At 39.9% G+C, this 15,575-nt stretch overlaps 1 protein-coding gene across 1 annotated transcript in view; it reads left to right on the top strand.

Annotated features, from left to right (window-relative positions):
* kcnk9 (potassium channel, subfamily K, member 9) overlaps positions 1 to 11,388 on the top strand; it is a 39,590-nt gene extending 28,202 nt beyond the window's left edge. The window contains exon 2 of the mRNA XM_044172419.1: positions 6,601 to 11,388. Coding sequence (XP_044028354.1) covers positions 6,601 to 7,484 — 884 coding nt within the window. The 3' untranslated portion in view covers positions 7,485 to 11,388. The remainder of the gene's footprint in view (positions 1 to 6,600) is intronic.
* The last annotated feature ends 4,187 nt before the right edge of the window (positions 11,389 to 15,575 follow it).

Below are 15,575 nucleotides of genomic sequence, written 5' to 3'. Positions count from 1 at the left end.
TATTCAATTATAGATTGAATTTTGTGATAGCTGAAAAAAGACAGCTGCATTTTGTTTGAATGGGATTATATTAATGTGTTTGTGTCAATAGGTTTGATGTAGTGATATACATCTTGATGTACTGTATCTGTCTCATATTCTGCTCTTTGGTTTTCAACAACAATCATTTTGGTCATAAACACAATTCCTTTAAGATACATTTTTAGCCACTCTAGCCGCTCCAAGGATGGCAATGTCAGTCTGTTGGTCAGTTGATCCACCAGACTGAAAATCTCAACCATTAATTGATGAATTGCCATGAAATATTGTACAGACATTCATGGTCCCCAGAGGATAAATTCACACTGACTCTGGTGATCCCCTGACTTTTCTTCTTGTGCCACCATGAGGTTGACATTTTTGGTTTTTGCCTTGATAACTATTGGATGAATTTGCATTACATTGGTAGAGATATTTATGGTTCTCAGAGGATTAATCATTTACCTTTACATTTATTCATTTGGCAGACTCTTTTGTCCAAATGAGGTACAATCCAAGCTTTCAAGAGTAAGTGTCTCAGTACTCAGTTCCACAAGAGCCACAAGGCTTGCAGGTACACGAAGTAACATAAAAGTCCCTAGCAAATGACACATTGTTTTTTAGAGAAAGATCTAAAGAATGATTGAGAGACAGAGAGAAAGAAAAAGAGCGTATTAGGTTAGTAAGTACTCTCTGAAAAAGCAGGTCTTCGAGCAATTTTTGAAGACAGAAAGCGAATCTGCTGGCTGAATCGAGTTTGGTAACTTATTCCACCACCGAAGGACCACTCAGGAGAAGAGTTTGGATTGAGTTTCCCACTCTGTGGGTGAGCATTAGTAACTTGAACTTAATGCCAGCAGCATTGGAGCCAGTGGAGAAAAGTGGGGGGACATGAGCTGTTTTTGGCGAGCTGCTGCAGAGGTTTTACTGTGCATGCTGGCAGCCCTGCCAGAAGGGCATTACAGCAGTCAAAGCGAGAGATGACCAGTTCTAATGACTTTTGTGATCCCTTGACTTTTCCTCTAGTGCCACTATGAGGTTCACTTTTGTGGTTTTGAAGGAGATTTATTTTCTTGGCAACTATTGGATTGATTGCCATGACATTTGGTACACACATTCATGTTCCCTTTTGGTAATACCCTGACTTTTCGTCGAGTGCCATCATGATGTCCAGTCTTGTCCAATACTTTGGTTTACAACCTGCAAAACTATTGACATTCCCATCAGCCTCAGCTGTACTTTGTTTCATGCTAATTAGCAAATGTTAGCATGCTACAATGTAAACTAAGATGGTGAGTGTGCGCATTTTAGCATGCTGCCACGTATTTAGCTCAAAGCCCTGCTGTACCTTTCAGCCTCACAGAGCTGCTTACTCTGTGGAGACCTTTAGTCTTGTTTTGTAGTAACTAGGGTTTTAGAAAAAGATGGTGGCATGGAAGTGTATTGAGCTACAGTTTTTACCTCTTCCTACCCCAAATGACTTTAAAAATATTTTCAGGTGGCACCTTTGTGTTATCACACTTCCCACTCTGGTTTGTTCAAACATTTAAAGAGTGACTCAACAGATGTTCAGTGATACAGAACACTTGTTCAAATTGAAATGTTCTGTGAGAGAAACTGCTGTACTAAATCAACCTAAAATGCTGTTCTTTTAAGCGCACGTTAAGGTGCACAGAAAATTGGACGTTGACTGTATTTTTTGCTGTTTATTTTTTACCAGATGGCCAGCAGATTTAGTTTTATTCCACTTTTGAATGCCAGGCTTATGGAGCAATGCTATAAGCACTGTAAATGATTTTTAGTTATTACAAAATGTCTTAGTTTTTCATTAAAACAATCAATTGTTACATTGTCAACCCCCTTAAATATTAAGATGCACTAAATGAGGCCCAAAAGGATTTCTGTTTAAGGAAAATTTGTTTAGGAGACAATTTCTCAAAGATTTCTTGTGAGCATCCCCACATCAGATTTACATTTGGTCAAATTTACAGCATCTCAATTAGTGGATTTTGGAGCTCTACTGTGTTGCAGACGCACTTTGTGCTTTTGGCTGATAAGACTGCAGTGTTTTTGCAAACAAATCTTGTCTGCTGCAGCTTGTAGGAGAATATAGATTGAAAATATGTCACGTGTCTTCCCCTGGACAGCCATGCAGGCATTTCAGAACACATTTTCAAGATGTGCTTATTATGTAATATTTGACTGACTGTGCCTTTCTTGTACTTTTATCATTAATTAAAGAGTCTGATTCTCTTTACGCTGCACTACACACTGCGCTGAACACACGCGTTCACCTATGCACATGTGTTCACTTGTGCACACATAAGCACAAAAGCACCTGTGCGTGGCAGGGCTCTGTGTGGCAGAGCAAATATGTCTGTTCCCAAGACAACAGCAGATAATAGAGTCGTTATAACAGGACAAACAGATTACACAGTGCAGTGCTGCCGCAGCAAGCCACACGTCCCATCAATGAGATCAAATAAATACTTTAAGAGACTGGCTGGGAAAATGTTTTAATCCATGACATCTTTCTCCTCTTTTACTTATTTAGGGCTAAGAAATCCTTTTTTGTGTGTTTTTTTTTTTTTTGTTCTATAAAAGAGACCATAGGTGTGAAATGCATCAGTTCTCAGGCAAAACAGCAATCTGTAAAACCTTCATGAGCTTATCGTCTTATTGTCTTGTATCAGTCCACGTCAGACCGTAGCCAAGCGAACATTATTTGATATGAAAATGTCACAGATGATTACTTTTACAAGTTAATGTCCGCGCTGTAGATCTGCAGGTCATCTCACTGAGTCCCTGTAAATCCCTGTTAATTCCGGTATTTGTTGCCTTGGAAATGTAAGGACACTAATGAATATTGGAGCTAAAGCTGACATATGAGAGCTCGAATTGATGTGACATCACTGTGGGCATGACTTCATTGCTCTATATCTTTTTAATATACTGCTTTCATGACTTCCTGTATTAGTGTTATCACTTACAGATCGAAACATTGGACATCACAATGCTATCAACCATCACCACACGGACACTTAGACGCTCTTCTGTCCAGTTTTAAAGTTCAAAAGAGGATGGCAAATCTAATAGGAAATACACACAAGTGTGGTGACCCTGCAGCTGGCGGCTGTTGAATCGATACCTAATACACTCCAGTCTGATTGCAGCAGGAAGAGGCTGTTGAGAGCGATAGTTGCACACAAACTTCAAATGACTCGTCCAAACAGAAATAGTTTTCTTAGTTGATATAATGTTGAAAGATTATCTACCGAGCAGATTTGTGGTAATCTGTCTGCAGTCGAGTAGAAGCGCAAATGAAAGTTGTCATTTCTTCACAGCTGCCACTGTAATTCATTATGTCCCAATTACTGCGTGAGAACAAATTTAAGCAATAAGAATCAATATCAATTCATTTGCTAATTCTGAGGGAAGGAGGGGAGAAGACAGATGGCATGGTAGAATACAAATCTGTCCTGAGGTGTAATTATAATTGACTTTTGGGATGTCACAAGCATGTTTTGCTGCATCTTGCACATGGTGTTTACTTTGACCATAATTCATTTTTCACAAGCAGTATGCAAAGGGTCTAATATTTTTTTCTCCTGCATGAATGAGATTAAATTCTGTGGGAACACTGAAGAGGCATTTTCATGATAAAGCTGCTAGTTACAGTTTTGCCTCTCATTTGGCCTGGTTATAGTATTTCCACAAAGTGCATTACCATTAATATCCAATCTGTGTTGTATGAGAGAGCAATGAAGATTTTTGTGTACATAGTGTATTTCTAAGAAGATTGTTCATGTTGTTGATAGAAGACGCGCTCCCTTTGTGTGTATGTGGAAATAATGTGCACATTGCTGCTCATTTGCAGTCAGCACACACCAGTGGGCTGCTGCTGACCTGCAGCTGATTCTTCAGCTTCCTGAACTTCAAGGACCAACCACTGATTATGCATGTTTTAGTGTATTTAAAAACGCCTATAATTAACATTTGTGCTCAATACTATTTTCCCGAGCATGCCACAGTGCTTTAGATTTTATTCTCTACCCTCCAGGCAGCCCACTGGTTCCCATTCAGTACAGCTATGAACTTGCAAAGACTCAAACTTGTTTGAAATACTGTGGATAATCCATCACCTTGGTTTGGTTTTGTCTAAGCAACGTGATTGTTTTTTGACAAAAAGCTTTTTCTGGAGATTTCGACCACATCTCATGGTCATCGTGTGACCTAAGTATGGAACTTCAGTCACATGATAACAGGTGGCTGTTCAACTTTTTTAAGTTACGATAATTCTATCAAACTACTATTTCCAAGGTTAAGAATGATCTATTACGCTGAAGTATTATTGCTGCTGGACGCTGTACTGCAGAATTTTCTAATCAGTTTGCACCCACAAGTGCATATAGTATAGTAAGAGAGCAACTCCACACTAGACTTTGGAAGGAGAAAAATCCTAGCTGCTCTGGCCTCTGTGGTATGACGGCTGTGGTGTGTTGTACTTGTGGCCCCACCCAGCTGTGATGTAGCATGGTACTGTAGTGCCGCACCACGATACTGCTGCACAGGGTGTGTGGTTGGATTTTACTTCCACTTCCATTCGTTCTTTCAGTAATAAACTAGCGTCCAAGTCAGATCTCTGCAACAGATGTTGCTCTGAATTAGGCAGCCACTTTAAAACCAATGCTTGGTCTGAGACATAATCTGTAGTTGTTCTTTTCCAGCAGATACCAACAAGGCTGAAATGGATAGTATCTTGTAATTTTAGTCAAATAAGAAGAAGCAGGGTTTTAAACCAAATACAGTAAAGTACATGCTGGGAAATGTGCTAATTAGCTATTTCTTGTTGAGGCCATTCTGTTACTCAGCATTCACATCAGTTTACATTACCTAAAGAAAACTTAAAGCTGCATAATTTGTTCTTTTAGCCAATTGGGGCAGCAGGACAAGCTGAAAACACAACATTGACATAATTATTACTTGATAAAGACACACAAACACATCAGCATTCATTTAGAGTCGTATGTCTGGCTACCTTGTGAATGTAACTCCAACATTTACTGTCCTTTTTGCTTTGTTTTGGTCTCCACTAACTCTTAAAAATATCTGGCTCTTTAGCTGCTAAATACTCGACTATGTTCACCAGGTTGTTGTTAATTTTGTCTGTCTGCCATTTGGTACTGAACAGGTAGCGTATAGAGGGTTTGTCAGAGCTTTTTTGCTGAAAACAGCCGCCTCGGATAAGAGGCTGATGAGAGAAGACTTTGCTGGGTGGAAAACCAAAACAATGAGCTAAAAGAAGCTAAAATGCTCTGTAGATCAGCGGGGAACTGAAGAGTTGGGTGATAATTCACTGTGGGTTCATCAGTAAAAGCGACACTTTTCATTACATTACATTACACACAGTCATTTGACCCATTGTTAATATAAAAAATGATAGTGCAGCTTTAAATTCATTTAAAATAAAAGTCGGTTGAACTTTTTTAATTTAAAGAAAGTAAATTGATAAAATATAAAATCAAAATATCAAAGAGATTAAAGTCAATAGAAATGTTTAAATCTGCCTTTTAAAGCTTAATGATGCAATGCATATTACAGTACTGGTACAGTCTTTTTCTGTAAATTCCACTGATGAAACCTCAGGCCAATGATACACATTGTACATGCAAATATAAGTGCTGTGGTTGCTAGTGTAAATCAGAGACCCGGGGTTGTTTTTTTTAAGCGCATAATTAAACACATGCTCGCGTGGGTGGAAAGCCATATGGGAAAACACAGAATCAATATTTGAGAGCGCAAAACACAGAACTTGCTCAGGACATATCTAAAATAAATAAATAAATAAAAAATGCCGTACAAGTACACCAAAAATATTATGTCTCCGTTTGGAAGGTAGTTGTTGAAGTGATACACATGCCAACCGACGGTGGGTGTTTCTTGGCAATGATTTTGGTGTTTAATACTCCCAGTTATGGGCTGTGGTAGAGGAGAGATAATCAATACGACACACTCTTTCAGCCTTGCATATTCAAGAGCAGTAGGCTTCACTCATACTGTAATCTGTGAAGTAACTGTAAATATCCTGCAAAGCACATAAAATCATTTATATTGCATTTGAAAATGAAATCTAACATAGTGTATGAATCCTATTGTTAGCCCCACAGGTTGATTTTCAAAAGTCTGTTTGTGTGTGAGTCAGCAGCTTGTGGTCTAAAGATAAAGTTTAATTAAGCTAAAAGCTTCACTGGCTCCTTCATGACTCCTTTCCAATCCCTCCTCCAAACTCTTCTACCTCACCGGAAACTTCTGACTAATTGGACAACCCACTCGCCATAATCTTTGAGCCCAAATAAGATTAATGAGCAGACACATTTCTGTGGCATGCACCAATTCAATACCCCTTTTGGCAGTGCTCGCAGACTCTTAGGGAGATTTCTTGCTTGGTCATGTTTGTAAACAAAAGCTGATCTGGGGCTTTTTGAGTAGCAGGTAGTGCTTGTGCCGCCATTGCCTTTACACAAGCGCCCAGCAAACCTTTCCGCATCACTAATTTCTGCTGTCTGTCTGCTCTCTTCTCAGGCTATGGGCATGCAGCGCCGGGGACCGACGCAGGAAAGGCCTTTTGCATGTTTTATGCTGTCCTGGGAATCCCTTTGACTCTTGTCATGTTCCAAAGTCTGGGCGAGAGGATGAACACTTTTGTCAAGTACCTCCTGAAGCGTATCAAGAAGTGCTGCGGCATGAGCATCATCGACGTGTCCATGGAGAACATGGTGACCGTAGGATTCTTCTCCTGCGTCGGCACGCTGTGCATCGGGGCTGCTGCCTTCTCCCACTACGAGGACTGGAGCTTCTTCCAGTCCTATTATTACTGCTTCATCACGTTAACAACTATAGGCTTTGGGGACTTTGTGGCCCTTCAAAAGAACCGGGCCCTCCAGAAGAAGCCCCTGTATGTGGCCTTTAGCTTCATGTATATCCTGGTGGGCCTGACCGTCATCGGGGCCTTCCTCAACCTGGTGGTGCTCCGCTTCCTGACTATGAACAGCGAAGACGAGCGGCGGGATGCCGAGGAACGGGCCTCGCTAGCTGGCAACCGGAACAGCATGATCATCCACATCCAGGACGAATCACTGCCGCGGGGCCGGCGGCGGCGCGAGCCGTACCGGGCGGAAGTGACTGATTTGCAGTCAGTCTGCTCCTGTATGCACTACCACTCGCATGACTTCGGCAGCTCTGGGGGAGGGATGGGAGGCCTGGGCTGTGCCTTCTCCCATCAGAACTCATTCAGCTCGCAGCTGAATCCCAATCAGTACTTTCACTCGGTTTCCTACAGAATCGAGGAGATCTCGCCCAGCACCTTGAAAAACAGCTTCTTCCCTTCGCCCATCAGCTCGGTGTCTCCGGGCCTTCACAGCTTCACAGACAATCACCAGCTCATGAGGAGAAGGAAATCCATCTAAACCCTAACACACACAGGACAAATGAGTTTCCATGTTTTATACACAAGGTCATACATTTCCAATGCTGCTCCTTAACAGATCTTATTTCAGCACTCCCCCCCCCCCTTTTTGGTTGTATGTAATATAAAAAGTATTCTTGGGAACAGATGAAGAACACTACGCAGAGCAGCAGGTGTGGACACAATGGGATGCAAAGCATGAAGCATGGATGTCTATTTTTTCAAGAGATTACTCCATTTACAAACACTACACAAACTACAAGACCTTGCTTATTTCAGATTTACAGTACAAAATTGATATATTAACTTTGGTTACATACCAAATGATGCACACTTGGGGAAATGCTATTTTTCAAAAGGGAGTATGCTTGTTTCACCTTAACTTGAAGAAACTTTTACCGTTATGTACTATTCCATTGCCTCACTGCAGACAGAGATTTTAAAATGACTTAAAACATCAGGTATTGTTTTCTATAAGCAATCATATATTTCATTGGTTTCACCACACATCAAGCCAAAATATTGTTGCCAATATTAGCATGTGCATTATATGTCATTTAATGAGTGTGCCATGGTTTGGTGTCATTCTTTAGTCTGTTTATTGAAGGGCGTTTGTTTGTCTTGGATTCAAAGGATCATGCTGCTGTTATTGATAATTCACCCACATCTACATTCAGATCTGGCCACAAAAGCTTTAATTTCACCCGCAGCCTTTTTCATAATGTGAGTTCAAACTGACCTTAAGGAAAATCCCCCCTCCCCCCTCTGTTAAACAGGTTTTCCAGATATTTGTGCATTTTTCTCCCATTGACATTCATATTTATATAGGGATATAGGGATAACTGCATTGTAAAAGAGGCAGAGAAACCAGTTTCTTCATTGCAGTCGCAGATTGCAATGCAGCTAAAGATATGTAACAAAGGGGTCATCCAGCGATTTAGTATTCCATAAAGTTGGGGGACATACAAGAGATAGATAAAAAAAAAAAGAGATATCCTGACTTTTAGTCTCCAGTATGGATCAAGCTGTAAAAACACTGGATCCTACAAATCCCATGATTCAACTGAGAGCAGAACGGTTTACAGTGACAGAAAAGCATGCAGATCTAAACTGACAACTCTTGAGGTTTGGATGCACTTTGGAGCCATTAGGGCAACACAAACTGATAAACGCATCAACATGGAAACGAGCAGAAATAGTGAGTATGAGTTAATGTGAGGGGACAGCTGAAGATCACAGAGAAGAAAAACTTAATAACATCAGTATGATCTTTTCAGTTTCTGTAAAATATCAGAAGAAGAAATGGGAGAGGGATGATGTTTTATGTTTTAAAGATCTGATAAGTGCATGAACTTTGTATGATGAATGGGGAAATAATTTCAAAATAACTTTAAAAGTATCTTAATGGCAAATAGATTTAAGAATGATTTTAACATAAGCTGCTTCTTTTACCAAAGTCCAGCAGTTCTTAAAGGGATACACTTTATTTACTTGATTTCTAATTTTTCATTCAAACAAACAAATTGACAAAACATTGTACAAACATTGTACAATAATGTTTGATCTCGGGTTTGAATGAATCACCTCTTTTTTTTGTTTTCTCCCATAACAAACACGATCCCAATAGTGCAAGGGCATCTGCCAAACAATACAATGAACAATCCTCATTTCCAAGTAGTAGGAAGAGAAATGCGACTGGGATGCATCATCTCACTGAGGCCTGTGTCTGATGCAGTTGTGTACACCAGGAGTCAGTCTGCATTATAGGCATCATTTGTGAGAGCCACAGGGCTGGAAAATATTTGAGCAATTCTGGACATTTATGTTGATTTGAGGCCTGTTTTAATGCCCAGTGCGCCTTTTCTGTCACAGCTGGCCCAATGCTAGCTGTCAAAGACAACATTTTCACTGAGCTCCTAAATTAAGCAGGATTAATGTGCTAAACATGATTTCTAAATGCTTTTTAAGCTGTAAATGTATATTTAAGTGTGTATTGTTTGTAAAGGCTGGAGCAAATGGGTTTTTAAAGTTACAATACACAGAGCTAGGAGCTATTTTATTCCCTTGGCAAGTTCTATTCTTCAAAATCACTCACTAGTTCTGGAAACCAACAATTCGTACACAAAATTTCTGGACCTTGACTTTTAGAAAGCGTTACCTTCAGTATTCTTTGCAGCCTAGTGTTTTACAGGCTTCCATTAATTTCCTGGGTAGCTGAGCATGTCTCATAAGGTGAATGCCACTCTGTTTGGGCAAATGGTAAATTGCCATGGACCCTATTCAGGCGTGACAAACATAACCAGGCGTGGAGTCCGAGATAAGCCCTAAAGCATAGTTTCATTATTGGAACTATACTGGCTTATCTAAATATCCTGTACAATATGTTTATAACAACCTTTGGAATAAAAAGGCCTTTTCATGGCTGAGATGCATATGTATTTTTACACATTAGCATATGTGCCTTGAAGAAACAGCAGTCAGTGTTTCTGTAGAAATGGGCACATTTAAATATGGTGGCTGCGGATCTGTTTGTGCTTTAGCAAACCTACTGGAAGATTATGGAGGCTTTGGGGCTAATAATAGCACTGATGTGGTTAATGTATAGACAGATCTAAGTCCTGACAAACAAGTTCATATGAGGAGATGAAAATCCACATCTGATCTTATATACACGTACCTTCTATAACCATGTCCACACTCAGCGCTAAAGCAGAGTGAATCACTCCCTTACTTTTAAAAGAGATGCAAGAGGCACAAGAGACATAAGCAGGAAGATGATTAGACAAGTTTAAATTAATGCATGCGATATTCCATCAGCAAATCCCATTAAAAGACCAAAAGCAACAATGAATTTATCCTGCTAACAAGTATTCCCTGTTTAGCCAAAGCTTGATAGATCTTATTCCTGTGTGCCACAGAGCTCCATCGTCCAAAACTATTAAAAACACATCAGCGAGCCACACTGACTGACATGTTCCATTATTAAGATGAACATGGGCACTGTAGTTTTTTTTGAGTTTATCCCACATGTACAGTCCTGCTGCTGTAAAAACTCGCTAGAGCACCACATGTATTACTCCCCCCCGTCTGAAAATAGTCCCCAACAAATGCACTTTTTTCTTCTGTTTGAGAAACATTTGCTAAAAACTGTACTGCCCAGCTGTTGTAGGAAATGCCTACCTGTTTTTAAAGCTGCATTAATACATTTATTTGACCACTTGGGGGCAGCAGAACAAAGTGAAAACACAACATTGACATATTAAACTGTATAGTTTACATTTTACATTTTATTTGGAGACCTGATGAATGTAAGCCCAATATTCACTCCCCTACTAGCTCTGTTTTGGTCTCTACCAAATCCTGAGACAAAATATCTGGCTCCTTAGCTCTCTAGTTTCTTCGCTATGACTATGTTCTAGTCGCTAACTTGGTCAGCCTGATGTTTGGAGCTGGACAGGCAGCAGACAGTGGGTTTATCTGAGCTTTTTCCACAGGAAGCAGCTGCCTGCTGCGTCTGGAAACAAGGTTGTTGAGAGTGGGCCGGAAAACCAAAACATTTACCCAGAACAGACTAAAAAACTTCATAGAGCTAAGTGGAACTGGAGAGTTGGGCGATAACTCTCCGTGGGTACATCACTACGAGCGATCCCTTTCACATTACACACACATTTTATCCATTGATCATATAAAAATATTGATTAGTGCAGCTTTAAAGATTTACATCTTCGGTAGGAACAAATGGACTTTGGGCTGAGTGTCACAAACAGGGTTGGAAAGTCAGAAAGTATTGAGAGATGGCCTAGCAAATTGTTGGTTTTGGTCTTTTCATAGGATTATTTTGACAAAAAGAAAAATATAATAATGTAAGCCTTGTCCTTTGAACAAAGCCCCAGGTTAGTCAAACTTACTTGGAAGAAGAAACAAAAATGGTGTGCCCCAAACTGTTGTAAACGTCTATCATCATTTACAGACCAATGTTTTGATTCAACTTTGACCTACCGGAGTTTGGTGTGTACACGGTTTTTCTGAGCAATGAGGGATTATCACAGACATTTCGGATGATCGCACTTTTGGTTTTACCTCCAAAAAACAGTTTTAGATAATCCGGCTAGACTATTTGCTTGTTAACACCTTTTTTTGATGGTGTGGCTGTTCATTTCTTGCCTCATTGGAATTTGTTATAGTAATGTTGCCTTGTTCCCAGGTCTTAGCTATTACTTTGGTCAATACAATGTTATTATAACCGTTAGGAATGATTGCCAAACGTGCAAAAATAAGACCCAAGTTGTAATAAACCGGAATTATCCTTTAATAAACATTTCCAATACTGATAGGGTTGAGCGACTATCTGCTTATAATAAGTATCACTGATGGTGATCAGTGTTGTCTGCCTTCACAGTCAAACTTTTCCAAGCCACATTTTGGGGAATGTATCAGCCATAAAGGATGTTTTTTTTGAAAGGCAGCAGCAAACAAATGAACTCATTTGCTTTTCATGAGCTGCAAGTCAGATCGTTTTTTCTCACCCCTCCCAAACGCACACATATTTGTCTGCCATCATGCCACATGTCATATTGATGGTCCTCGACTGAATGTTACTCTATAACACAGATGGCGCAGAGAAACCAGCCACACACACACCATCGCCCTCAACAGACAAACTGTGCGACATTTTGTTTTCACGCGCGTTTCCCTGCCACGTGGCATTAAACAACATGAAGGTGAATTGATTCCTGATGGTTATTGGCAGTTGTTTGTTTTTTGGCATTTCGTACGTAGCCGTGCTTGGCTTCCAGATGTCATTTACTGCATGTGGCAGTATGTGCAGGCCATTTCTCTGTCAACAGTGCCATGTTTTCCTATGACAGGGACAAAGAGACACAAATTGCACTACTAGCTGTGTAATACAATATAACAGAAAGGCTGTGTTCCCTAACTTCTATTTGTGAGATATTCTTTGCAATAGGTTCTTCTGTAGGTCTGATGAACAAATAATCACATGTACCATATTCCTTACAGGAGATTATATCCCATCTTGTTGGCATCCGTGTGTTTTGACGGTCATGTTGAACCGTCTGATGTCTTCTGTCACAATTTTGAAACTGATGTCTGTACAGTACACTCCAGTGTGGGTCCCCTCTCTTTTCAACACACAGAGAAGAGATTGTTGAGATTTGTTCAGAGTGAAATGAACATTTTGCATAACATTTTACATTTGTATGTTTTCTGTTTTGTCTTTCTTTCTATTTTTTTTTTTTTTGGTGCGTGCGTGTGCATGATTTGGTGTGGATGACTCACTGGGTTACACGGCCTGGGTGAAGCCATAACACACTTGAATAAAAATGATGAGCCTCCTTCTGACACCCTCTGTCTTCTTCTTTCTGCCTAACACACCGCTTGACTGAGGAGTTATTTTAATCCACAAATGAGAGCCTGGAGTTTATATATTCATTAAAACAACAATGATTTTTAAGTGCGCCGTAGGCCAGTTTCTCAAACTAAACTGATTCAAGATCAACTTTGAACTTACTAATACTTTAAGAATTCATTAAAAGTACCTGTTGGGTATATTTTATTAACAAAGCTAAAACTAATATTTTTCTCAAGATTGCAAGTCTTTTTTAAAGTCAAGGTTTAGAGAAGCGTAGCCTTCTAGCATTTCAAGCTAGCGGAGCCTGGCCTCCAAGATAAATACAAAGAGACACTGAGAGCTGAATAATCTCAGTCTTAAAAATTCAGACTTTCAGCCAAGGGTCAGATCAGAGTGGAAAAATCTTATGCACACCCAATTACTATGCCTCTCTTTTGCTTATTTAACTTGTACTTGATTTTCATGAATCTCGGTGTTAAAGGAATAATTAGACATTTTGGAAAATATGCTTATTTGCTTATTTGAGAGTAAGATGAGAAGGTTGATCTACCTCAACGAAGGAAAGCTAACAAGTGTATTTCCCAAAATGTAGGACTATTAATTTCAGGAACATGCCATCATATTTACATCCATCAGTGAGCAAAAAAGTCAAAAAAAGTATTAGTAAATAGTATTGGCAAATTAGTCTTCATAAACTCATGTCAGAGCAACCATATGGCATAAAATGCTCGAATTCTTGCAGAACCGGACTGATAAAGGATCTCTGCTGTCCAGTTGCCTTCTTCTCTCCAAGTGGCCCGTGTAGTGCAGCTGGATGTTCAGTAGGTGGGAAAATGAGCAGGCAACATCCCTTTTTATCCCTTCCCACACCGCAGTAATTATACTGTCAGCCGTGAACGTCAGGCAATGCAGAGGGCGACACAATAAGAACAGTGGCAGAGGGGCGTTAAGGCCATCTCTTGGCGTCAAGCCTGTAATTTTGCATCTTAAATGATCATGTAAGCAGAGCCAAGTTGTTCTGCAGTGGGACCATCTCCACCATACCAATGATATGATGAAGCTTTGCAATAAGCAGGTGCTGACATGCTGCTTTTTTTTTTTGCGCCCGAGGCGAGAGAATGAGACAACGGAGAACAGGAGATTTTCAACGATGATTGAGTCTGTCTGCCTGATGAAAAATGGATCTACTGTAGGAGGCACAACTGCCCACTAATACGAGTCTCATCCATCGCAGGAAAACTCTGTGACAGTCTGCCTCTAAGTATAATAAATGAGGCTGACGTGGGAACGATGGAGCTAAAATTTAAAACAAGCTGCTGTCTGAAAGTGATTAAGATCTGCAGATATTCCTGCAGGCAACACACACCACATCATTGTCTTATCTAGCCTGTCTGAAGAGATTTACGCTGAGAACTATTACCAGAGCTGGGGCTTGGAAGAGAATTTGATCAAAATTTAATTCCAGTTAATGTTGACGATATTAAGGACAGCTCTCTGATATTGAGTTGCAGCACCTTTATCCACTGTTCAGTCGCTTCAAAGGTTACAAATCCTTCTGTAACACTTCCGCTGCTCTTTATATCTCCTTCTTTGTGACTGGTTTTGAAGTGAAGGCTTTTACCTGGATTAATCTCACCAGTTTACTTCATAAAAATAAGCATCTTAAACATACATCTAGCATATACACAAGGCTAAAAAAACACTACGAAGGCACTATCCTGCTGCAGAAAGTCAAATTTTAGTCTTTTTTTTTAAACCTTAAAGCATGTTTCACTTCTAGCCACACCCCAATCTGTGATGTCACAACAGGTGATATATGTTTTTCTGCCAAGAGCATAAATCAGTGGTACCTTTTTCGTTTGTTCTGTTTTCTTGTGACCCCTCATCACAGGTTACGGCCTTAGTGTGGACGTGAATTGTGAGCAGTTCAACCAAAGTGATTTTCCTTCGTAAAAATGTTTCATTTGAAGGATTTGTAAAGGCCTGAAGCTGGAAGTGTTCTGTATTTTGCAAGAAAGAAAGCAAAAATGAGGGGAAATCATAAAGAAAAAATTATTGTTTTGTGTAACACAATTATGTAATGACCCCTCAAATTTTTCTTTGGATGCCTTGAGGGGTTTCGAGCCCCAGGTTGAGAACCACTGGCATAAATATTTTCTTGAAGAACCCAGTATATTGGGATAACATGTTTATTTTTTATAAATATTTAAGATATTTTGTGACTTCAATGTCTCAAAATGCAAAGGGAAATTGCATAGAAAAACTAGAGTATGGCAGAAATAGCTTCACATACTGTATGTTATCTACATTATATTCAAATTTAAAGGCAACACATTCAGACCGGCCTCATAAAAGATCAGTTCGAAGGATTCAGCATGAGGCTCTGTTGTGCTGATCTCCACCAGCTCCTTGACAGCTGCCTGTGTTCTACACGTAATGATGATGAGGCCACAAAACTCCACTGTTGATGCAAATATGCAAAGGAGGTCTCTGGCACCATCTAGTGGCCAGTGAAATGCAAACATTCCTGCTACATTTCACTTCTTCATTATCATTTGAGCAGCAACTTGCCATTCCTTTCATGTCAATATAAAGTTGCACTGCAGATGATGAAAACAAACTCTTGTCAACAAGGCCTTGCCATGAGTGTGCATATTGGCTGCCACTAAGCTGGATATCATTAGAGATCACCCTGCTGCACTGTGACCCAAATCTGCTTAA

Source organism: Siniperca chuatsi, linkage group LG17 (genome assembly GCF_020085105.1).
Source record: "Siniperca chuatsi isolate FFG_IHB_CAS linkage group LG17, ASM2008510v1, whole genome shotgun sequence".
Taxonomy (NCBI): Eukaryota; Metazoa; Chordata; class Actinopteri; order Centrarchiformes; family Sinipercidae; genus Siniperca; species Siniperca chuatsi.
This window is presented reverse-complemented; position numbering and strand designations above follow the sequence as displayed.